The sequence below is a fragment of the Phascolarctos cinereus genome, unplaced genomic scaffold, assembly GCF_003287225.1.
Source record: "Phascolarctos cinereus isolate Bilbo 61053 unplaced genomic scaffold, phaCin_HiC Scaffold_9;HRSCAF=440, whole genome shotgun sequence".
NCBI lineage: Eukaryota > Metazoa > Chordata > Mammalia > Diprotodontia > Phascolarctidae > Phascolarctos > Phascolarctos cinereus.
The window spans coordinates 207,594,404-207,621,180 of record NW_027556402.1 but is presented as its reverse complement, the minus strand read 5'-3'; the positions used below and the strand labels follow the sequence as shown (position 1 = coordinate 207,621,180).

Below are 26,777 nucleotides of genomic sequence, written 5' to 3'. Positions count from 1 at the left end.
TGAATTTTGCAAGTATTTATTATCCACTTGAACAGTAGACATATAAAGCATGGCAAGCAAAAATCTAAGCAAGGATTCAACAATTTCAATAAGCAGAAACTCACTGAATTGGGCCAGATCATCATTGCAGTGTGCCAAGAGGTTGTATATAGCGTGGATAACTACCTAGAATGTCTAATGGTTTCCATTTTTAGACTAAAGCAAATTGTAAAAACTGCCCACTTAACAGCATCAGTGTGACATTTCCTGGAGTAAGAAATGCTGCTACTCCAACAAATGTTGGCTAGTGGGCGACTCCCTTCAAAAAGTCACGTGACTGCTGCTTCCCGTTTCTTCTGGGAAGTAGTGAACAGTTCTTAGTGCATGGTCTCAACTGAATTAGTGAAACCGCTCCCCATATTTGAGGTTCTCAGTGCCAATGTGCTCTTGATTCCCACGTGCTTGAAACATTGTTAATGTACAGAAAAGTACAGAGAACCCATAACAGCCCAAGTCTACTGGGATGTAAAAACTCAGTGAAAAGGATAGAAAGCAACTGTTTAAGCCTATGTAGTTATTCTGCAGCTGTTCAATCCCAAGAGAAGAGGTTCATCATATTGTTTGTTTGCTTGCTTTTTAATTCCAAATGTTTAAAATTAACTTTTGGTTCCAACAAGCTGTAATCATGACATGATTTTGAATGCAGTCGTTTTACATTTTTAGATTACCTATCTACACCGATTTACAATTTGTAAATAGAATAGACCAAGTATGTAATCACCTGCAAAAGCCAGTTTGATTTTACTTACAACAGATATTCTTACTATCAAAATGAACTTATTAATTAGCACACAATATTTTAAAGGCTTTTCAATTATCCTACTGAGATGTAGTATTTCTAATAGGTAAATCATGCTATTAAACCAAAAATCCAATCAATGCAAAGATGGGAAGCAACACGTGGGAAACATTATGCTTTCATTTTCTCATGCAATTTGAGAAAAGACACTTCCTTGAAACAAAGGTTCTTACTATTTCTATTGTAAAACTAAGTCAACTGAAGTATCTAGAAATTAGGTTGAAATGAATGTCTCAATGCACATCAATATATTAATATAAGTGAAAAGTACAATTTTTTTTTAGTTTTAACATGTATAAAATTTATCCCTTTAAGAAAATCAAAACTCTAGGCTTCATTTAAGGAATGCCTTGTATTTACTTTGAATGAGTCAGATTCTAGTGCACAGCGCTTGAACATTTAAGGACAAAGTTTGTGTTAATATAGCATCCAAAACTGGAGGATGGGTAGAAGGAATCAGCATTCTTTCTCAATAAGCCTGGTCACTGTCATAGCAATCACATGGAATTATAGAACACTGGTATCTGTCAATGCCCTTGACTGAGCATTCTTTCCATTTTAAATGAATGACTATAGTTTTACTAATCTGTCTTAAGTAATATTCCTCCATAACATAATGATAATTGTTAGCAATAAAAATAAGGAGTATTTGGTTGATTTGGGTTTGGGGGATCAGTGATGACAATACAAACTAAAAAGGCTGTGTTTATGTCCATAGAACCTGCAGGAAAAGTAGGATGAATGGACAAAATAAAAATAAAAGTACCATAGTGCTATAAAAAGTGGCAGGAAAACCAAGGCTGTGAAGGAGCTGAGGCTGGTGAGGAACACAAAGGATGACAGGCCACCTTTTAAGGGATGTTGGAAGTTGGGTATGATGTGCTAGATAGAGAGCTGACCCTGGTGTATGGAAAGCTTGAGTCCTACTTTGAACATCTACTGGCTATGTGACCCTGGGCAAGTCAGAGCACCAGGCAACCCTCTAAAACTAAGTTCTAGAGAAAGTGTCACTCTGCATTATTAGAGGAAATTTCCTCATCTGGGAGTTCCACGTAGCAATGAAATCACAGGTCCAGTCTCTGTCCTGGATTGGAAGTAAAGAGGAAGATCAAAGGCAAAATAGAATTGCTGCTCAGGATAGATGGGATGATAGAGAAAGGGAGAAGGTAGAACTACTCTACTTCTACTATTTTGTTGGGGGTTTTTTTCCTCTGGGAAATATGGACATTAGACTAGGATGGAAAGAACAAAAAAATTGGGTTTGGGAGAGCTGAGGCTCAAGATAAGTAAGGAGACGCTAAAGAGAGTGTCTAGCAGTCCTCAATGAGTTCAAGTCAACAGGACTGGCAAACTGTTGCTTAGAGTACCAAAACACCTAGAAAGGGAGACTGCTGAGCTAAGGATCTTTTGAAAGAAGCTGAAGACAAGATCTTTTGTTTACAGATAGGTTGGATTAGGTGGGCTCTGAAGCCCTTTCAAATTCTGTAATTCTATAACTGGAGTTTGAAAAAATGTTGCCTCAATTAAAAAAATAGAGTAGATTGAACAGAACATGGACCAACAAGCTTTACATCTATCTTCAAAAAAATGTTCTAGAATAGATTTTTAAGCAGTGGTTCATAAGCACTTAAGCAAGTGATGATACCTGCAACCCAGCTTGAGGTCACCAAGTGAGATCAAACTAACCTCATTCCTTTCTTGACAGGTAGATCAAGGGAAAGGTGTAGACACAGCACACCTGTATTTCACCAAGGCGTTCAGAAAAACTTTTCAAGACATTCTTTTGAACAGTATTCGGCTGGATTCATAACTGGTTGAAAGACTGAACCAAGAAGAACTAATTAGCGCACTAATGTCAACCTGTAATGTTGTCTCTGTCTCTCAGCCCTCTTCTAGGCAACATTTTAAGCAATGACTTAGATGGGGACATAGATTGCATGCTCATCAAATCTGCTCATGACACAATATTGGGACTGCTCATTTTTTGGACCACTGAGTTAAAATTCCCCAAAAAGTCAAGTGTTGAATAATAGATTCTATATAACAAGTTGAAATTTAATAAGGGATGAATGTAAAGTCCTGTTCTTAAGTTAGATAATGAATGTAGGGAGGTGTGAAGGAACAGTTGTTCACGTGGAAAAGAAACTGGGTTCTTATCACTGTTTGATGAGGCTGCTATAAAGGCTAATCTTGAACTACTTTAACAGAATCCTGGTGTCCAGAATATTCATCCTCTTTCCTCTCTTCTTATGGTAACCATCCTCGTACAGGCACATGTTACCACCCAACTGTTACCTTACTAATAGGTCTTATGTCTTCTACTCTATTCCCTTTCCAATTATGCTTCAGAGCACTGCTAGACATCTCTTTTATGCATGGGTATACTCATACCATTCCCCTGCTCAAAAAATCTTCATTGACTGCCCATTGCCTCCAAATTCACATTTCTCTGCCTGGCACTCAAAGCAGCCCATAGTCTGAAACAAACCTTATCTTCCTAGTAGTTTCTGCTGTTTTTCTCCTGCAGAGACACTACACCCCTGTCAAATCCCCTGCACCCACCTGTTTTCCTGGCTCTGCTCATGCTGTTCCTTCTGACTATGATATCCTCCTTCCCTTTTTTCACTTGGTGGATTGCCTCTCACTCTGTAACAACTCAAATGCTACCTTTTCCATAGAGCTCTCCCTGATCCCTCTGCCACAATTTTAAAATGACCCTTTCCCTCTTGGGGCTAAGGAAGCACTTTGTTTTATGCCTAATTAATGGAAGAATTTATTTTGCATTTGTTTTATTTGTGAAGTGTGAATATTCCACTTAGCTATGTACGTGTCTCATCTTCCTTTTAAACTTTAGCTTTGGCAAAAGCCATAAGAGAAAGAACCATGTCTTGGCTAAACTTTCTTTCTCTAAACACTTAGCACATTACTCTGCTTAATAGTAATGTTGTTTAATAAATATTTGACAAATTAAAGAAGATGAGAGTTTGACTATGCCCATATTAGGGGAAATACTGACAAGTTGGAACCTACCACAAAAAGAGCAGTCAGGATGAATGGATTGCAAACTATGCCACATAAGAATGAGTTGAAGAAACTGGAGGTGATGTTATTGTGGTGTTTTTCCAGAGAAGAAAAGAACTAGGGAGACCGTGACCATAAGATCATAGACCTACAGCTGAAAGGGAAATCAGAGACCACTAATCTAACCTCCTCATTTTACAGATGAGGAAACCGAGGCCCAAGGAACTTAAAATCAGACAGGCAGCAATCATTAGAGTTAGGATTTGAATCCACACTCTCTGACTACAGACCCTCTGCTTTTTCTACTGTGCCATTAAGGAAAGAATGAATAGAGTTATTCTGTGCCACTTCCAAAAATAGAACTAGACTGATGGGTGGAAGTTATAAAAGGCAGATTTTAATTGGAAAGAACTTCCTGATGATAGAGATGACCAAGAATAAGACAGGTTTCCCCAAGAAGTGGTTAGTTCTCCATCGCCAGAGATGATTGTGTAGATGATGAATGACTAGTGGTCAGGAATACTAAAGACAAAATTCATGTTCCTGGTAGGGGTAGAGTGAGCAGCAATTCACCATGTGAAAAAAGGGAAGGAAGATATCATAGATGACCCCTAAGATCGTTTTGACTCTGTCATCTGATTATCCTGAAGGCCAGCAGAGAGCCACTGAATACTTTTGGGTAAGAGCATGATCACTCACAATTGAACTTTAATGTTCTACCTGGTAAAGTGATGAGATATTAAAGAATCTACTACAGGACTTTTTACCACCTGATCATGTGTTGCCAGAACCCCCTATACTGGATTAAGTATCATTTGAGACCCCAGGGCTCTCCATAACTCCAGAATGGGCATCATCAGTCCAGGCAATACCTTCCCCAACCTAAACATAGGAATATGACTTGTGCCTTGGGGCAGGGTTCTAGGAAGTCTCAAATTCTACAATAAGTAATAAGCATCATAAATTTAAGGAGGTCAGATGTTTCTGCATGAGTTCAAATGAAGACACCCATCTGGCAGTCCATACTACAGAGAGCCTAGTTACTTTGCTCAAAGGAGGAAAAATATTTTGTGGAGAAAATAGTCTTTTTTCCTATTCCTAGAAGTAGGATTCAACTACTTGTGGAGCCAGACAAATCCCTGCAGATTAGCCAGGTAGAGCTTTTATATAAAAATTTCTAGGGATTGCTTAATAACATCTTGTGACATCACTGAGGTTAAGAATTATGTTTGGTAGCCAGCTAGTTCAGCCACCTCTTAGCTCTTGAAACAAATGGGCTATCTCATGGGCCTCTATGGAAATATCCAATGTCCTCTGCAGTAGTCCAATCCTACCTAGGACCAATCACTCTTGAGTTGGTAGGGAATATCCTCCTAGCTTTAGACATCCAAATGTCTGCCCATTTTATTAAGGGCATCACTGACAATATCAAGTTCATGTCGAAGTTCATCGACCACGCTGGCGATGCTCTTGGTGTCCTTCAGAATCTGAATACTTTGTGTGTATGGGTTGTACTTCACACCGAAAGGGCGCTTGATAGTTTTTGCAAATTCTCTAAAGAAATAGCAACAAAGAGAACAAATCAATTTCCAGGAAAGTTGAAGAAAACTACCTAAAATATGAATAAGTGTAATCAACATTTTCATACCACCACTGTTAATGGGCAGTGTCCTATTTGGCTTGAGTTCTTCTCTCAATAAAGGTACACACATTCTGGCTTGCCATTGTTCACCATGCACACAAAGGTTTCTGAATATATTCTTATGCCCAGACATAGGTCCATTCTTGTGCCTAAAATGCATGCCCTTCTCACCTCCACATCACAGAATCTGCAGCTTCCTTCAAAACCCAAATCAAGTGACAACTTCTATTGCATGCCTATCCTGATGCCTTCCCAGTAGCTAGGGCCCTCCTCCCACCCTTTCCAAAATTACTTGTATATATTTTATATTTAATTTTCTATGTACATATTATTTTCCTTGCCAGAATGTAAGATCTGTAAAGGTAAAGACTCTTTCATTTTTGTATCTACTGGTGCATGGTATTTAGTAAGTAGTTCTTTAATAAATGCTTATTGGGTGGGTAGATGGATGGATGGATAAATGAATGAATGAATGAATGAATGAATGAATGAATGAATGAATGACAAGCACAAGCAGGAAAGTCCAAATCAAATAAACCACCCACTTGTCCCAGACTTTCTAGAAAAATTAACTGGTTGGTAGCTTTACCCCTGAACTGTCTCTGTGTGGTTGACTCCCCAAGGATTCTAAAAGCTATCAAGCACTTTACTGTGAATAAATGGACAATGAGAGTCCGTCTAGGATCATGGGAAGCCATATCTGCATGAGAGTGAAATTCACTGTAATGTTACAGTCAGAATAGGAATTATCCCCAAACCCCCCCCAATCATCCAATAGTTCTCCTAATCACTCTAAATTGCCATTCTCATGCCTGCCTTTTGTAGAAGAGAATGTGGGAAGGAGACAGACAAACTCTACCTCATCTTCTCCTTTGCTTCTTCAAAGCTTTCAGACACAAAGTAGACTTCCTGGAAAGTGTAATGAGACATTGCTGCTTGCAGGTGATGTTTGGATCGAAGGGCTTCACGTTGGCTTGTCCAGAGAGGGCATGCTAGGGGACAAGCCCAGAATCAGTAAAGCAAAGAATGCAACACTGTAATGCATTTCTTAAAATATTATACATTACAAAAAGTACCTGATGAATTAAGTTGCACTAGATGCTAGGAATTAAAAGATTTCATGTTAAGAAACATAGGATCATAGCTCAAGAGCTGGAAGGGACCTCAGAGGCCAGGTAATCCAACCCTCTCATTCTACAGATAAGGAAACTGAGGCCCAGGAAGTTGAACTGACTTGACCTCCTCATTGCAACCTCCTGGCTTCCCTGACTTCCTTCAAGTCTCACCTAAACTCCTGCCTTCTACAAGAAGCTTTTTCCAAGACACCTTAATCTTAGCATCCTTTCTCTGAAACTACACCCAATATATCATATAGCTAGCTATATATCATATGATTATATATATATATATCATATGATATATTATCATATAGCATATCATATATATCATATAGCTAGATAGATAGATAGATGATATTATATGTATTAGATAGACAGACACACATATATGCATACATACACACACTATACATAGTTCTTTTCATGTTGTCTCCTCCAATAGACTGTGAGATCCTTGAGACCAGGGGCTATCTTTTGCCTTTCTTTGTAACCCCAGAGCATAGCACAGTGTCTGATACATAGTCAGCACTTAGTACATGCTTATTGACTTATTATTATTCCTATTTTATAGGTGAAAAAGCAGGAAGGGAGCAGTGCTAACAAACTTGACTAGGGTAACAGTCAGCATGTGTCATAATCAGAACTTGAACTCGGATCTTTCTGATTCCAAGGAAAACCTTTCTACCAAATGACCCCTCCTATTTGCTTTAGTAATAACAATAATAATAATAATAGATTATTTTCTAGGTTGGTTGTGGACAGATAAATATGGGTTATTTCTATCAGAAAATGACATTTCACCCTCAAAGAGATCCACACTTAACATCTTAAGAGATAGCTTCAAAAAAACTTCCGTCAACATTCTTAGGGCCAAAGATCAGCAAATTGTATCAAAGATTTAAATCTGGGAGGGAATCTTTGTGGTCACTAAGTCCAACCCCTCTCCCCATTTCATGAATAAGGAAACTGAAGCGCAGAGAGGCTAAATGGCTTGTCTGAAGTCATACAATTTGCAAGTATCTAAGGCAGGATCTGAACCAGGTCCTCTTGATTCCAAGTCCAGCACTCTACCCATCATACAATTCTGTCTCTCATCTTCTAATTAGATTCCTCTAGATGATATAGTTCTTAACCTGGGGTCCATTAACTTGGTGGAATTTTTTAAAATTTTGATGACTGTATTTCATCATAATTCATAATTGGTTTCCTTTGTAATTCTAAATATTTTATGTTATGCTTTTAAAAACCATTATTGTTTTTAACATGCATTTATAAATTTAAAAAATGACATTAAAAACAGTCAAGAACCCCTGTCCTGGATACATGTAGATGGAAACTTAGGATGTTAACTATGGAATAATGGTAGAATTTTTTAAAAATCCTGCTGGAGAAATGGTACCTCAGTCTACCTAAGATCTTTATGTAGCTTCTGCCCAAGGACATGTTCCGTGTCCCTCCATGTGCTTTACAGAGTGGGTGCCTATTTAATTCACCCAAATACTTCAAGTCCTGTTTATAAAAGAAATGAAAAAATGCAAATCCATATGGCTCTTACTTGAAGTTCACTGATGGAAGAGAGTAGCCCAGCACCATAAACTCTCAGCTGTCCTCCTTGTTTGCATAAGCCAAATTCCACAGTGAAAAAGTAACACTTTAAAAAAAAAGCACAAAAAAGGTATTTGTTAAATTGGTCCCCAAATCACCCTTTAAACAACATTACATCATGCTCTTAAGCACCAAGTCCAATCATTTTAAGTAGGGCAGTTGTGTGCATGCCAACTACTAATATCCTGGAAAATAGGACCACAGAGCTAGAAATATTCAGATCTATACCGTAGCCAGCTTCTGCACTGCCTCATCTGATGCTCCAAGGGATGCCAAGCCAATTTCCTGGGAGAACTGAGCAAAGCTAGGCTCGGCCAGAAGAGGGATATGACCCAAGAGTTCATGACAGGTATCCCTGAAAAATAAATAGAATTAAGCATAGCACACCATGATACTTGCTGACAAAGCAGAATATGAGTGTGTAACTATTGACTTTGATTCAGTAGAAAATAATTTTTAAACATTATTTTAATTTCACCCCACAAGGTAAGACTGGACATTTAATAGCTTAGGAGTCAAAAGGTAGCTTCAGTGGATTTAATTCTAATGGATTATGTGATATTAACTCTGGCATTGGATCCCAAAGGGCATAAAGGCACATACAATTACTGTATTTGCTGAGGTGAGGATCTATGATTTACTCAGAGTGGGGAACTCCCAATGTTGCAACTCCCTCCACCAATAGATATCAAAACCCATTGATCATTGACTTAGCATATGATTACTAGGGAGTTGCTTGAGGCACAAAGAGGAAATTTATGATCCTATATAAATTTAGAGATGAAAGGGATCTTAGAGGTCACTGGGCCCAATCCTCTCATTCTGCAGATGAGGATACTGAAGTGCCAAGAGGCTAGCAAGTGTCTGAGATGCAGGATTTGAACTCAGGTCTTCGTAACTCCACACCCTGCATTCTATCCATTATGCTGCCAAGACGTTTGTTGAATATCTGAACTCTACAGAATGAAGATTTTGTCACTGTCAAGCAATAATACTTACGGCTCTGGAGTATAGAGAGGGTGTGAACTGTGTCTCACATACTGAGTGCAGTGAAAAACGCGGAATGCTAAACCTGCTAAGAAGTCTCTTGGTGACAAGTAGCCAGCAACTGGACGGATGGAAAAACCTGTGCGCTCTGAAATATAATGAAGAAATGCTCAGCATTTTCATTCTGAGTAAGATTGTAATGATAATAATAATTAATATTTATATATGTTATAACATGTAATAATTTTGTATATTATATATAAACATATGTATAGTACCTATCACTATATATTATATGTGTGTGTATATATACATATGTATTTATATATACAGATAGCCACTGTACTGAGTGCTTCACAGTTATCTTATTTAATTCTCACAAAAACCATGGGAGATAGGTGCTATTATCATCCCCATTTTATAGATGAGGAAAATGGGGGCTAAGAGACTTGCCCAGAGTTACATAGCTAGTAAGTGTCTAAGGTTGGATTTGAACTCAGGTCTTCCTGCTTCTAGGCCCAGTGCTCTATCGCATTGCACCATCTAGATGCCCAGATCAAAAGGTCCTTTGGATCTCAATATTTTACCTCTGACAATGACATCAAGGGACACTTGGTGAGAGACCATGGCTTCCTTCCTTACATTTAACATCAGAAAGTTGATCTCTAAACTTCCTCGCTCTCTCTCATTACTGTCATCTGTGTGTGAATTCTGATCTACATCCCTCCTGAAATTGTGTAGCTGGTGGAGGGGATACCCACGTAAATGACAGCACTAAACTATATTATTGTTGTATATTATATTATGACTTATTACCATCATATATTATTAGAGCTAGCACTTATATAGTGGTGTAAGATTTGCAAAGCACTTTACATGTGTTACCTCATTTGATCCTCACGTCAACCCTACAGAGTAGGTGCTATTATTGTCTCCTTATTGCAGATGAGGAAACTGAAGCTGAAAGACCTTGTGACTTGCCCAGGGTCACACAGGTAGTAAGTGTCTGAGGCTGGTTTTAACTCAGTTCTTCCTGACTCCAAATTCATCACTCTTTGCACTGAGTCCCCTAGCCACTTAATCCACCACCCTAGTAGTTTACTCACTATTAAATATATATATATATATGTGTGTGTGTGTGTGTGTGTGTATATATATATATATATATATATATTTAAATAGCAGAATAGCAACTGGGTCTCAGAATTATTGCTATTTGAACTCCATTGAAAATATACAAATAAGGTAATAACAATGCGAAATACCACTGCTCCAGAGGTGCCTCCCCTTGGGGTCACATAATTTTACTTCCCACCATGTATTTCTTTTGCAAAGATATATAGAAGTTTGTATTCTTTTCACTCTTCTTTGCAAAATTTTATACTTCTAATATTAAGAAAATAGCATAGCTATTATGCAGTATGGCAGTTCTTTACACTGAACAGAAACATGTCACCTTTTAAGAAGCGTGAGACGTCTTCCAATTGAGGGATGTTGTCTTCCTGATACCCACAGCATTTAGACAGCAAAGGTAAGTTTTTGAGATATTCTCTGCAAGCGTGGGTTGGGTAGAGTTTATTGAGCTCTCGGAACACAGTTCCCCAAGTCTTTATCTCTTCTTCAGTGAATTCAACCTTAGGGATGGGGTCACCACTAAATGAGATGAAACACAGATACTGTTTTGAATTTAAAACAAAGTATAATTAACATTGATTTTTACTAGCTTCAATTTGGTTAATCGGTAAACAAAGACCGTTCGTTTTCCATGTGTTACTTTACTACTGTTTCAAAGTTAGGTATATTTTTTAATCATAAACTTACTGCTTGTAATTCATAGCCAAGTCTGCAAAATATTTTCGTCTTTTACGGTACATGCTGTCTTTGAAACCCTGAGATTTGGAAAGAGAAAATATATTTCAATATTTTAAAATACTTTTAGTTTCATGTCAATACTAGATGAAAAACTATACAATCTCCTCTGTATGTTAGGCATAAGTTTTTTGAAATCATATTTTAAAATGTTTTAATTTTAACTACTATATTAGTTAACAAATATTAAAAATTAAAATAACTAGCATTTATATGGTGCTTTAAGGTTTGCAAGAAAGTTTACAAATATTATCTTATTTTATCTTTACAACCTAGGAAGGCCGGTGCTATTATGATCCTCGTCTTATAGAAGAGAAAACTGAGGTGAACAGAGGTTAAATGAGTTACCTAGGGTCATGCAGCTAGTAAGTGGTGGAGGCTGAATTTGAATTCAGGGCTTCCTGACGCTAAGCCTAGAGTTCTTTTTATTGCACCACTAAGCTAAAAACTTTTGTTAAGTTCAGAGAGAACAAATAATCAAGCATGACCCTACACCAGTGTTATTTTTTCCTAAAGAGCAATGAAGTATGGTGTAAAGAGGTTTGCATTTGGATTCACAGAACTTGAGTTCAAATCCCAGCTCTAATATTTAATACCTGTTGACCTTGGGTAAGTCACAACCTCTCTGGGTCTTAGTTTCCTCATCTACACAATGGGCACAGGGGAGTGGACTAGATGACCAGCACGGTACAGTTGAAAGAGCCCTGGTTCTGGAGTCAGGCCCTCTGGGTTCATATCTCACCTCTGACGACTGTTCACTGTTGCTGTTCTATTGTTTTTCAGTTGTGTCTGACTCTTTGTGACCCTTCTGGGGGTTTTGTGGTAAAGATACAAGAACATTTTGCCATTTCCTTCTCTAGCACATTTTACAAATGAGGAAACTGAGCCAAATAGGGTTAAGTGACTTGCTAGGGTCACACAGCTAGTAAGTGCATTTGAACTCATGAAGATGAGTCTTCCTGACTCCAAGCCTAGCCCTCTATTCACTGTGCCACTCAGCTGCCGTCTAGTATATTGCCTACATAATATTGGGCAAGCCAACTTTTCTGGGCCTCATCTACCAAATGAAGAGATTGAACCAAATGGCATCTGAGATCTGTTTCCAGATCTCAAAATATGATCCTAGGAATTTGAGGTCAAAATCATCTGAATATTTGCCTCTACTCCTTACTATATTTTGCCTATGCCTTCATAATCCAACCCAAAAGATAGTATTTCAAGCCCAGTAGTAGAAAGTTATCTAGGGGCAGGCAATGACATGTGATATCCCTACATCTCACCATATGGGTAACTACCAACCCTTCCCTCCCAAACCAGCATTAGAACAAATCTCCAGCATATTAAAAACAGCCTGTTGCTTTCTCAACAAAACTGCTGAGAATTTTAAAAGTTGTTTTTGCAGGAAGCTTTCCTCTTAATTACTTACAGGATGGTCAGCATCTAACTCAGACCCATACATCAGAACTCTGTTGGCACATTTGTCCAAGTCAGAAATCTTTTTTGGAAACCAGGGAACAGTCTCCATATCTGCAAGCACAAAAACCCAAAAAGTTGTGAGGCAATAGTCTTCCATGAGGCACTAAAGCAAGAAAAAGGCATTAGATAGTGTGTTTGATTACCTAAGAGGCTGTGTGCTGTAGTAAGAGATTGTGCAATATAGTAGAATGAGGGCTAAATTTGAAGTCAGGAGGGTCCTGGGTTTGAATTCTGGCTCTGGTACTACTTAGTTATATGACCTTGAGCAAGTCTCTCTCTAAGTTTTCTCATACATAAAATGGAGATTATAATACTTGCAATGCCTCTTTTGCACTGTTGTTGTGAGCAAATTATTTAAGAAGCAAGATGGTACAGTGGAAAGGGTGCTGGCTCTGGTGAGAGAACACCTGGATGTCAAAACCCAGGATGATTTGGACACAAACAATTAGAAATTAGTTTTCTTCTGCTGAAGACTTCCTCTATGAGAGCCATTTGGTTTTCACTTTCATAGAAATGAAGTAAAAGAACAAGCTGAAGTCAAGAAGCAATGTGGTTCCCATTCATCTTCCCCAAACGATGCCATAGCCCCGACCTAATCTCTTCAACAATAACTCAAAATTTATTTCCTCCAGAAAGTCTTTCCTGATTAACTCCCTTTATGAAATTCCATGCCCTCTCATCACATACGCCAAGAGTTGAAGTTGTGCTGAATTGTGTTTGCTGCCAGATATTTGTGTCTGACATGGCCTTGAGACTATTCTCTAGTTGTATGTCTCTATGCCGTATCTTGCCACTAGTCTGCGAGTTCCTGGAGATCAAAGACCTGTTCAGCTTTGGCTTTCCATTATTGTTGCTGATACCATCCCAACGCGTTAAACATGAGGCGTGTCTCTACAGGAGGTGCCCACGAGCAACAAAAGCTTGATGAACCACTGAAAATACAACTCATTTGTTCTTTTAGGGAATATCTTCTCTTTCAGACTTACCATCTTCCTGCACAGAAAAAGCATCAAGTGAATTCACAGACAGTACATTCGTATGGGACTTCAATAGGTCAAAAAAGTCATTCAGTTGTTCTCTGCTGGTATCACAGTCAACAAAAATTTCAAATTCTGAGTTTCTTCTCTTTGACTTTCTGGACTCGATGTGCACCAAATTCACATGCTTCTCCTGTTTTAAATCAGTGAGCGAAAATCATTTGAAATTCTCTCAATAATGAACAATCTTTTGACTAAATTTATAATAGCCAATTTTATGATCATTTAAAATTTCATTTTATTTACAAAATGACAAATGAAAGGGCAACAAAGTTGTTTCCAGTATTATCTTCAATGATTGACTTGCTTGTCTTCTCCCCCTAAATCTTAAAAGGGATTTATTCGTATCCCAGTCCTTTGCATAAATGTAGGCCATGATAAATGCTTTATCTATCAATCAACTGATAGATCAATCCATCTACTTATCGATCAGTATATCTGTCTATCTGTCTATCTTGCTCAGAGCGGCATAGAAATGAACTTAGTTCTTCAGTGGTAGTGTGTTTAGTACAGTGGGGCTATCACTTCTTAATCCTAGATACTGTGTTTTTCTTTATATAACCTAAGACTGAATTAGCTATGCTGGTCATCACACAACACTATAGATTCATACTAAGCTTGCATCCCGCTAAAACTCCTAAATCTTTTTTTCAAACTTCTATATGTCCATGCCTCCCTCATCTTATATTACTAAAACTGATTTTTTTTTAACCTAAGTGTAGGACTTTACACTTATACCCACTCAATTTCATCATCTTAGACTTAGCCCAATTTTCTAGCCTACCAAGATCTTTTTGGATCTTGACTCTATAATATATTTGTTGTGCCTTCTAGTTTGGGGTCAAATCAAGTTGGATATAATCAGGCATCAATGTATGTCTTTATCTCTGTTATTGGGGGAAAGAGCCAAAGAGACAGAGAGACAGAGACAGGGTCCTAAACTGTGAGAAAAAGACTAAATATAATCAGAATTTGGAAGACAGTTCCCTAAGGGCTGTGGTCTTCAGGGAAAGCTTTCATGGAACTTAGGAATGAAAATAGGCTTTGAAAGGTGGATAGGATTTGGATGAGGGAAGGACATTCAAGGCAGGGGGAATGACATGACAAAAGGGTAGGGGAGGGAAATGAGCCTGGCACGTGCAAATAATGGTGAGGGGATAGGAATGGAAGGAGCAAAGACTATGGGTTGAGGATTAATGGTAAATTAGTTTAGTTAGGTAGGGTCCATCTTGGAATAAAGAATAGAAGGCTCATGGGTGGGGAAGAAAATTTGAATTTGTTGGTTTGGAAGTGAGAGGAAAGGATTCATTTCTAGGGCTGTTCTAAGAGTTCTCTGTATCCCCCCTCAGGAGAAGATGCATTAAACCCAACAGCACATTTCAAGCTAATTTTAAAGATTTCTATTTCACAAAGACAGGAAGTTCACTGACCTGGAAGAGCTTCAGAGCTTTTACAAGTCCTCCCACCTCATTCTTCAAGGAAAAAATGAAAGCAGCTCTATCTCTTTCTGAGGAATGGTCTTTGTTCTCTTTATTGTCTTCGATCATGATGTCATTTATCTTATTTATCTAAAAAATAAATACAAGAATATTGATAAATGGCTAAGAAAGCGCTTGCGCAAGCTCAGCAGATTCATCTGAGAAGCATCAACCTGGGGTGTTCATTCCTTGAGAGAGAGATATTCATCCAACTTGATTCTTTTCCTACAAGTTGGCGTTTGCTGAATGGCTTCTTTTTATGGTTATTAACCTGCCACCAGATGCTTGGTGGCCCAAATACAGTGAAAGAGTATGAACAAAAATTGCTTGTAACAGAGCACCCACTACTATACAATCTCTATTCTCTGAACGTCAAGAGCGTTGCACAGACCATCTAAGGCTTTTTCCTATGTTCCACTCCTTTCCCTCTTGCCTGTTACTGCTCTTACCAACTGGCCAACACTGTTTGAAGAAAGTAGCATGGGGTAGTGGAAGAAGTACTGAATTTGGAGTCAGAAAATCTGGGTTCAAATCTCAGCTCTGCCACTGGCACTGAGTGTCTTTGGACAAGTCACATTCTCTCAGCCTCATATTCCTCACCTGTAAAATAAGGTGATTAGACCAAATGACCTCCAAGGTCCCTTCCAAATGTAAGCATATGAAAACTGTACAGAGCTCTCCTTAATATTGTTTGGCATATACCCCTAGTCCTTCAATGACACCTCACCCCTAATCTTTTACCCAGGCAAAATGTGTTCTTCTGGATCCTCCCAAAAGTTGTGCTCTCAGTTAAAATGGTGGTGGCCAACAGCATGACTTCTTTTTACTCATGATTTGTATAATTTAATAATTATGATGATGATGGCTGGTACATGGAGCACTTTGCAATTTACAGAGCACTTTCCTCAAATCCACTCTGGGAGGTATTATCACCATTTTACAGATTAAGAATCTGAAGCTCAGAGAACATATATGACTTGCCCACAGTCACATGGCTAGTAAGAGGCAAGCATCCATGGGCAGGACCAACCCCTATCATAAGGAAATGGATCGTTTGATTTGTAGTACTGGGAGTGAAGCAGGGAGTGGTGACAATCTTTACATTTTGTACTTTAAGCCATAGCTGCTGGAAACTCTTCTGAGTCAACTGGTACCCTGGGTCTGTGTCCTGCTTCCTTTGTAGAGAGACAAGCAAACTTGGACATGGACTCATGCTTACTATGTAATACATGCTTTTGCCACACCACACACCAGGAGGGGACCTTTTGGGAGAAGAAACAGGTTTATCATGTGTACATTCTTTGGAATGGCATTTCTAAGTCATTTTTTTAAAAGTACCAAGTCATTATGAAAATGATTGATGATGATTGAAAAAAAATGGGTAGCAGGGGAAAACATAACACTTAATAAAACACATTTTCAAACACCTTACATATTAGCTTAGACCCTCAGTTAAACAATAACTTTTTTAGCTGACCATTATATAGCACTTTAAGTTTTTAAAAAAGCATACTTGTTCCATTATTATCTGTATATTACAGATGAGGAAACTGAGAACAAGAGAGGTTATTTGCCTAGGATCATGGTTCTAGTAATGGTCTGAGTTGGGATTTGAAATCAGTTTTTATTAACTCCAAGGCCAGCACTGTCTATTATACCAGGCTGCCTCTCCACATTCCTGGGTAGATATTATCATCCTCATTTTACAGATGAAGAAACTTGGGATTAGGCTGAGTGGTTTTTCTCCAATTCAGTAAGCAGGTTAATGTCAAAGTCACCAGGTCTCAAACTATTTACATTTCTGCAGGGAAAGATCATGTTTGTAACTCATGAGTCCCTTGGGGTAGTGGGAGGGGAAAAAATTATATGTGTGTATGTATACATAGATAGATAGAGGGCACAGGGTGAATTGAAGATGAAGGGGTGATATCTGGAAAATAAAATTAAGGGGTGAGAGGATTATACTGGGAGAAGGAGAAAGGGAGAAGGAGAATGCGGTAAATTATCTCACATGAAACAGACAAGAAAAGGCCTTTACAGTGGAGGGGAAATGGGGGAAGATGAGAAGGAATGAGTGAATCTTATTCTCATAGGATTTGGCTTAAGGAGGGAATAACACACACAATGAGGTATGGAAATCTATCTTACCATACAGGAAAATAAGGGGGGAAGGGGACAAGAGAGCAAGGGGTTGATAGAGAGGAGGGCAGATTGGGGAAGAGGATAATCAAAAGCACACTTCTAAGGAGGGACAGAGTCAAAAGAGACAATAGAATAAATGGGGGTAGGATAGGATGAAGGGAAATATACTTAGTTTTTCACAACAGGACTACTATGGAAGTGTTTTATATGACTACATATCTATGACCTATATCTAGATGCTTGCCTTTTCAATGAGGGTGGGTGGGGAGGGAGGAAGGGAGAAAATTTGTAACCCAAAATTTTAAAAACACACGTTAAATTTTTTTTTAAAAGATAAAAAAAAAAGTCACCAGATCTCCTGAGTCCTATGGTCAATACTCTTCATGAGGCTTCTTTTCCTCCTTCATACATAGAAAGATTTAGCAGTAAGAAACAATACATTACGGCAGAAAGAATACCAGTCATTTTTTTCCCCTAAATTCTGTTTGAGATACTAAAACTATGGCCCCTGCCCTTGGGGAGCTTACCATTTTACTCTGGACACAAAAATCAATTCCATGAAAGCTTGAGAACACTGCATGGCAGTATATAACCAAGTGTTAAATTGTGTGGTTTTCTCCCAGTTCTGTCACCTAAACTAACTGTCTGTCAATGAGGAACTTCCTTTTTCTGGACCTCACTTTCTTTATCTTTAAAACATCAATAGTAGTACTTTCTCTGTTTATCTGACAGGATTATGGGGAGGATCAAATTATATCATGGGTGTAAAATGCTTAATGGGGCATGAAGTGCCGTATAAATATAAGATTCACAAAGTCCTGCCCAATGTCTCATCATGGCATGGTGATGACCCTGGGTTCTTGAAGGCAATGGTGGCAGAGAGTAAGCTATGGCAAGGTCTACCACACGGAAAGGCTTCAAATAGGACCCCAGTACCACAGTCTGTTTTCTGGAGACCAACCTAGCTAAGCATGTGGAAGCCCAATATGGGAGGCTGGTCACTTGATGATGAAGATGGTTTTGGTCATGGAAACCCACAAAACAAAGACAAATACAAAGTGGTTCTCAGTCTGATGCAGCTACTTTTCCTTAGGGAAGAGGATACTAAACATCACATACAAAAGTAAACTAGGATTATTTAAAGGAGATAGACTAGACCAGGGGTTCTTAACCTTTTGTGTGTCATGGACTCCTTTGGCAATCTGGTAAAAACTATGGACCCCTTCTCAGAATCATTTTTTCATGTTTTTTTTTAAATTTAATTTTCATGACCTTTTATATTCAGGTTGCTTTTATTTCTTTTTTTTTCTTGTGAGGCAATTGGGGTTAAGTGACTTGCCCAAGGTCACACAGCTAGTAAGTGGCAATGTCTGAGACCAGATTTGAACTCAGGTCCTTCTAACTTCAAGGCCAGACCTCTATCCACTGTGCCACCAAGCTGCCCCAGAATCCTGTTTTTAAACGAAAGGAAATGCTAAATTTCAGTTAGAGATTGGTGAAAACAATTATGTCATTTTCCCCTAAGTTCATAGACCCCTTAAAATCTATCCACTGGCTGCTTGGAGGGATCTCTGCCTCTCCCATGCCAGTATTGTCCCCATTCTTCCTAAGAACAGATAGAGCACAGTGCCACCCAGGTTGAACAGTGGGTCAGCATCCTTGCAGCCACTGCAAACATCCCCCATACTAACTACCATCATTTCATCATGTCATCCCCATACTCATGATTCTGTCATGATTTCCTGAATATTCACTCAAATCCAAACTTGCCTACATAGTTACACTTACCCTCTCTGAGCCCTCCCTAGCACAGCTGAAGCCAAAGCCAAATCCTCTCAAAGCTATCTCCATAATAAATAGAACAGATGTCTACCTGGCCATCTTCCTAGTAACCTCACCTCTCCTCTACTTGCCACCCCACCCCTCTCCAATGTCCTTTTCACTTGATACAGTACAAATGCCTCCCAAAATAAAAACACGTGACTGTCTTGGAAAAAATTCAAAAGACTCTCTGGTCAAGCAATTTGCTGAAGCTCATTTACAAGTTCATAATCCAAGTTGTGTTAGGACGTCCAAGGGTCAAAGATTCCACCCGTTGCCATCACCTGACCATTCTCTACTTTAGAACGATTACTTATTACCTCTGGTCACTTTCCTCAGTGACCACAAATGAAGCAGCAAGAGCCAACAGATTGGGCAGTAGGGTGATCTGCTGGCACCTGTGGGTCCTTTCTTTGCTATTAGAGTAAGCCAAGTGGCACAAATCGTTGCTGAGGATCAACTCATAAACAAAAGATTGGGTTGTGCTTTCCCAGAAAAAAGGCAATATCTTAAAAATCAAAAAGATTTATATTAGGGTCACAGAATTGTTTGAATCAAGTGATTCAAACAGATCTCAAGAAATTTTATCCTCTTGGTTCAAAGGATCTCCTTTAAGCACTCCAGAAATGGCAGCTTGATGACCCTAATTTTATGTATCATATGTTCTTCTGAATATAAAGAGCCTCTCTCTGGATATAGCAAGCTACTACATTTTTAACTGCAAGTTATGACAAGGTAACTTTTTTGTTTTTAAATTTGTTTTTAAATTTTTCTACTTTCACAAAGTTTCTACTCTGATGCCCCATAATGGCATAAAGGTGACTCTGGGTTCTCAAAAGCTATACCAGTGGATCTTTTTCAGGTTCAGTCGATGAAGCTTCAAATATGACCCCAGTAACAGACTGAGTCTTCTTTCTAAGGACCAACCCAGCCAACTAGGGAGAGAGGCTAGCCATGTGGTGGTGGTGGTGGTGGTTTTTGTCTTTTGTCCATGACAACTCATGAAGCAAACAAAAAAAAATACAAAATATCCCTCAATCTTGTGTAGCCCACATCCACTTCTTCGTGACCAGGGCAGAGGGTCATTAAAAAGGCAGAGGGCGCTAAAAATCACACCATTTTCAGTCCATCTATTGAATTTAATTTTACTATTGGTACTCTAAATGAAAGATCCTTGTCCAATAAACAATATTAGACATAGAGCTGGAGAAGTTAATCAAATACCTTCTCATAACTTGAAGTTAAAGATGTAGTAATTTGCTACATCCAGATAGAAACTCTTCATATTCAGAAGAACTCATGGTACTTAAAATTAAGGTCAAGGAACTACCATTTCAGGGGAACATAGAGGAGATCCTTTGAGCCAAGAAGATGTGATCTCTTGAGACCTGTTTGAATCCCTTGACTGTAATGAAATTCTTAGAATTATAGGTTGAGAGTCAAAAGGATTCTAAAGATGAATCAGTCCAACTCCTTCATTTTACAGGGTTGCTGGTGGCTCAGTGGATAAAGTGCCAATCTAGGAGTCAGAGGACCTGAGTTCAAATCCAGTCTCAGATGCTTACTAGCTGTGTGACCCTGGGCAAGTCACTTAACCCTGTTTGCCTCAGTTTTCTTATCTATAAGATGAGCTGGAGAAGGAAATGGTAAACCACTCCAGGATCTCTACCAAGAAAAGACCTGACGGGGTCACAAAGAGTCAGACATGAATAAACAATTCATTTTACAGATGAAGAAAATGACGTTCATTGAGGTTAAGTAAACCTTCCCGAGGTCACACTGATAGTAAATTGCAGGGGTAAGATGGAAACCAAGGTCATCTAACTCCAAATCCAGGACTTTTTCTACTGTACCCACACAACCAGAAGAAATAAGGAAGTTGAAGCTATCTGGAAGGATGACACACAGCTGCTCCCTTGGAGAAGCAAAGAAAGCAGTTGGCAGAGTTGGCTTTACCATCTGTCCAAAGGCAACAAGAAACGTTATATCACTGGATATCTAGTCATCTTGTGCTGCAGAATGACTATAAGTACTTACCATATAAACACTCTATAAGACTGTAAGTACAAAAAGACCACCATGAAAATAATTGCAGCTTATGCATCAATGTTGGTTACTAAGGATAAAGAAACAGATAAATTTGATGCAAAAGAATGTTTACATCAAATCAACATATACTTGATACTCAGTATGTTTGGCGCAAAATCGGGAAAATGAAGATGACAAGAAATCTTTATGTGAGCCGTTTATACACAAATCAAGAGAATCCTCAGTGAAGATATTCATAGAGAACAAGTAGGCTTTTACAAATGATATTCAAGAATGGATCATGTTACCATTATTTGCAATTGGCCAAAAGATGTAGGGAATATAAAACCCAATGTATTTACTGTTTGTTGATTATGAGGAAAACATTTGATTCAGTGTAGCAAAATTCTGTCTTTAAGCTATTTTCCAATAAATTAAAATCATTCAAGATTCCTTGAAAGGTATAACAACAGAAATAACCCTATTTCTAACCCTCTGATTATAAACACCGAGCAAAATATAAAATAGGCAAATATACACAGAAGATGCCAAGGGTGTTCATCATTGTGATGGAGATTATCCAGCAGAGAGCCCAAATTAGATACAAACACTCTAAGGATGGTGATGTCCTCCCAAAGGTCCTATTTGCTAGTTGCATCCAGCCCAGAATATTGTAGCCTCCTGGAAGATACCTATAACCACTCACAAGAGCTTGTCATGACCACCCACAAAGAAAAGACTAAATGAATGAACAATATCTGTTGCTTTATAACTTGCGTTTAGATGGATGACCTATAGAGCTTGTCCACATAAGATAGACAGTGCAGAAGAGTAATGAGTTTGCCCCAGAATTAAACCAGAAGAACACAGTGAACTGGATGCCATCAGGAAATAGCAAAGCTCCTTTAATTACTTCAAACTTGCCATGGAAACAAAGATCCATTTTTTTAATGTCAACATTCTACTGGTATTCCTATGTGACAGTGAGATATGGAATACAACAATTTCTGAAGAATTAAAAATGAAGATCACACAGAAGACAACAGAGAAATATGTAGTAGCTGTGAGCAGGGTGAAATATATAACCAATAAGGAACTTCAAAGAATAGGAGTAAAAGAAGTCATCCAGATGATGTATGATAGGAAGAAGACAAGATGAGCTGGTCACGTGACAGGGGGAAAAGATTAACAGGTGGACAGATAGAGTCTTGGTATCGGCAACACAAGGAAAAAATGAGGAAGGTCTCTACCACTTTTAATAAATCCTTTTGTGAATGTATGGTAGGACATGGACAAGAGTTGTATAAGCGTGTATAGGTTATGCTTTGCATAATTGATCAGAATTCCTAAATCTATGAGGTCACTGGTCTATTTGATTAATCTTATTTACCTTAAAATTCCAAAAGAAGGCAATTCCATAACTGCCTTCAGTGAGAATTTAAGTGTTTCCATTTGATTTATTGATGTATTGATTGGTTTGCTGAACTGCTTTTTCCCTTTATTAATTTTTTTAAAAAACCTTTATTACAAAGGAGAGGGAAGGGATATATTCAGAAATGAGGGTGATGTAAAAGCAAATGATGGCAATAAAAATGAGATTTAAAAAAAACTCCAATGTCTTTCCCTCATTACAAGAAACTATGCTAATCCACCAAACCAACATGCATGTCACATGATAATGCTGAAACGACAGAGGTCTGACCACTGACTCTCTGCTGTGCCCAAGCTGGAGGTGTAAGTGAGAACTAACAGACTTGAAACTCAGTGTAAGCACTAGAAATCCCTCCTCACTGCCATTCCTGGTAGATGATAAGTTCCTTGATAGAAGGGACTCTTACCTTTCTCTCTTGTATCCTCAGAGCCTAGCACAACACCTTGCACGTAGTGGGCACTTAATCAAATATTTGTGGGATTGAATAAAAAACATTCTTAAATAGTGCTTTAAGTTTCAATGTAGTAGAAGACTACTAGTCAGAAATCTTCTCCCAATCCCTCAGTAGCTGTGTGAAATCATTTCACCTCTCTGAGCCTTGATTTACTGATCTGCAGAAATGAGTGGGTTGGACCAAAAGGTCTAAGGTCTCTTCCAGCTCTGACAGGCTTGATTTTTTTTTCAGGCTTTGATTTTTCTGTACAATGCTTAGCAACTGGAAGTTCTTGGTAGGGCAGATAACAGGACACAGGCTCTGTGTGAAGATTATACCCTTTGGTGACTTTTGAACTGGAACAAGAATTGAAGTATTTTGAAACATTTGACTTTGATGCAATAGACTCTTTTCAACACATATTCAAACAAATCCCCTTATAAAAGACTTTCCCTGATCAAGAGTTAGCTTATCAATGAACAGAAAGGAAAGGTGAGTTTTTGTAATCATAAACACTCAGAGACCTTTTTCAGTCTATCCAACTTTTATGCAGGCTCCATATACCTTTCTCACACAGCCCACAAAGGATACTCTCCCATAATATACAAACCTACTATCCTCTGTCACCTACAAGTGGGAGATACATACATTAATAAACAGACCATCTGTGTGGTAAGACAATAAGATAGTAAAAATTCCCTCCTCAAGGGTTTTATCTTACAAGATGCAAATAAATTTAGTCTAGTTCAATTCAGAAAGCATGCATTAAGTACCTACTCTGTGTGAGGTAGATGCTAGGTGGGTTAACTTCATGAAATCAGCATCCTATTCTTCTGACTCAAATTTTTATTCTCTTTGTGTATATAGGTATTTGCAAGACTTTTTTGACATTCCATTTGGTGACAGTTGTGTTTGTAGGTTCTTCTATTTGGTAAGGAAAAGTAGTATCCTTCACTTTTTACATGTTGATTTTTAAGTTTAAACGGTTTATTTATTATGGTATATAAGTGCAGCTAGTTGTACAGTGGATAGAACACTGGGCCTGGAATCTGAAAGACCTGGGTTCAAATGTAGTCTCAGACATTTACTTGTTATGTGACCCTGGGCTAGTCAATTAATGCCTATTTCCTAAACTGTAAAACAGATATAAGGATAGCACCTACCTCCCAGGGTTCTTGTGAGGAGCAAATGAAGGAATATTTGTAAAGCACTTAGCACAGTATCTGTCACTGTATAAATGTGAGTTGGTAGTAGTAGTAGTAGTAGTAGTAGTAGTAGTAACACAAATGTCTGACTAGAGTTCATTTGGTGCTATATGAATATGGGATCCTTTCTACTATGTTTACTCACACAATCTACCACCATTTCCCTAATATTTTCATTATAAAACAGGGATGCAAAAAAATTATATGATCATATGAAGCCTTCAGTGAACCCTAGACCAACATTAAATTTGTTATGTGAGCAACCACAAATCCACAGAATTTCAGAATTGAGAGGGATCCTGCAGTCCATGTGGTCCAACACCCTGGGTCACAGGTAGGAAAGCATGAGATTCAGAACAATACAGCAAGCTGTCCAAGATCACAGATCTTGCTTAAGTTGCTTACGTGAGACCAGAGTGAAGTTTCCTGACTTTCAAATCCTGTGTGCTCCTGTCACTCTGAGCCTTGAGCCCATTTGCCAAGGAACAGAGTTACACAGTAATCAGATAAAGGAAATCGAGGTTGTCCAACTTTTCTTACTTCCTTACAAAACACACATACATATACAACTACAAAAATACAGGAATATCTACTCCTTTATATTGTATTTATTTGTTTTTGTCTAAAGAGAGATCCACTTTTTCTTGACATCTCCCAACCTCATGGATAGACAGTAAGGTACAGAGGAAGAAGCACTGAATTTGCAATCAGTGGAACCATGTCACCTACATTACCATGGGAAAGTCATTTTAAATTCTGAGCCTCAACTTCTTCATCTGTAAAATAAAATGTAATGACCCCTAAGGTCCCCTCCACTTCTAAATCTATGATCCTGGGAACACCAGATGGTAGATTTAAGCTCCTGCTGAGTTAGAATACAGGGAATGCAAGGAGTTTCTATCCAGTGAATTCTGAGGCCGTTTACTGGATTCCCTGCTTCTTATCCTTAATTCAGTTGGAAGAGAACGTTAGTGGAAGCTTCATTGCAAGCCCCTGAAAATGTGGCAATGCTAATTCTCCTTGAAGTGGTCGCTAGTTCTGAGCTGGGGACTAGCTGCTTATTCTGAAGTCAGGCTCTATAACCCAGCTCACGTTTCCGTTGTTAGGGATCTGGGGTGGTGTGGGGAGTGTTTCAAAGTGGCTGCCTAGGACCACCTTTATCCAAGGAGTCTCTGTAACTCTTATGGGGAAGGAGAAAGGAAGAAAGGAATGGTCAGATAAAGAGAAAAAAACGAATGTCTTGGCGGGGAAGCTCCTGTCACAACTTCACCCGGGTCCCTAACCCCAGAGGGCTGACTGAGTGTTCGTCTCAGCAATGGCAAGAGGTCAAAGCCCCTACCCCAGGGAATGTGTGGGAGACCCCATACTGAAGCCTCCTACACCCAGCGACCCCAATCCACAGACCCCCTCTACAACCCGGCCCTTCTTGGGTACCTGACTAAGTGGCTGCAGACCGGTTTGCAGAGAGTCCATGGATGTTCCACGGCGCAGTAACATCGTCTTGTTCTCTCTTCTAACCCATTTGCGCCTCTTTATATAGGAGACGGCTGAAAGGGTGGGTCAATGGGACTGGGAGGGATTGAAAATAGGGCCAATGAGAAGGACAGTGGGGGAGGGGGGGCGAGGAACGGGTTTGGGGGCGGGGAGGGACGAGAGAAGGCTGGTGCTCACTGCCTCTGTAAGTGTTGCACAGATTTCCCAAATCCCCTGTAGAACTTCGAGGAGCTGTCCACGAGCTGCAAGTACTGACAGTGCCAGGGCCAGGTCTTGACAAAATCTTTCCTCCGGAAAAGCTTTTCTCTGTTTCTCCTTCACTCAGTGTCTGTCCTCCAGTTTGGTCAGAGCCATCTCAAGCCTCGCTATTTGTTTATTTCAAATTTCTCAGAGACAGCAAAATCCTTGTATTTGAAGCACACGACTTTAAAGTAGGTACCTTACTTAACTTCCCTTGAACCTCAGTTCCTCATCTATAAAATGACCTCTAAAGTCTCTTACAACTCTCAATCTATGATCTTGTGATGCTGTGACATCATTAACTTAATATTTGTTGTTCTACAGACAAGCAGGACATTTTTGGAAGTAAAGGATGGAATTACATACTTTTTAAAGGTGGGCGTGAAATGGAATCCACGGTTTCGTGTAGAATTTACCTATGTGTGTTCTGATGGGCGTATATGGAAATAACCTTTTTTGGTGTTTAAATTCAGAATAATCAATACAATTTTAATTTCTATGCCAGCCAATAAGCCTACATTACAGAGCTGCTAGGTAATAATAAGTCCAATTTACAAAGATCCTTTCTCACCACTATATTGTGAGTTAGGGGGGAAAGGGGGAGGTAAAGGGGAGAGGGAGGTGCAAATAGCATTATCCCAATTTCCAGATGAGGATTCCAAGTCAAAAGTAATCTTTTACCAGACCGTGCTGCCTATACCAGGAATGCATTCCACACAGTACATTCAACACATTTACTCTTTAATCTCGGGTAGCAGTTACTTTCTGAAAGATCAGCAACCTTTTAAAGATTCACAGCTGACCTGAAGCCATTTGTCTCTCGGAGGTTATCCTTTTTTAATGGCTATGCTCCAGATATGTCTGTCTGTCTCTGTCTGCTGCCACTGTCTGGGGGGTTTGGGCAGCAATTC

General features: G+C 38.9%; 1 protein-coding gene across 1 annotated transcript; it reads right to left on the bottom strand.

The window, feature by feature from the left end:
* On the bottom strand, positions 1–25,659 carry TPH1 (tryptophan hydroxylase 1). Its single transcript, XM_021005485.2, is given in 12 exon segments — positions 1–5,413; positions 6,361–6,421; positions 6,424–6,493; positions 8,175–8,270; positions 8,453–8,579; positions 9,224–9,359; positions 10,668–10,864; positions 11,033–11,100; positions 12,507–12,607; positions 13,543–13,726; positions 15,024–15,161; positions 25,567–25,659. Coding segments are annotated over 12 exon segments (1,416 nt in total). The 5' UTR covers positions 25,630–25,659; the 3' UTR covers positions 1–5,238.
* Positions 25,660–26,777: the final 1,118 nt, after the last annotated feature.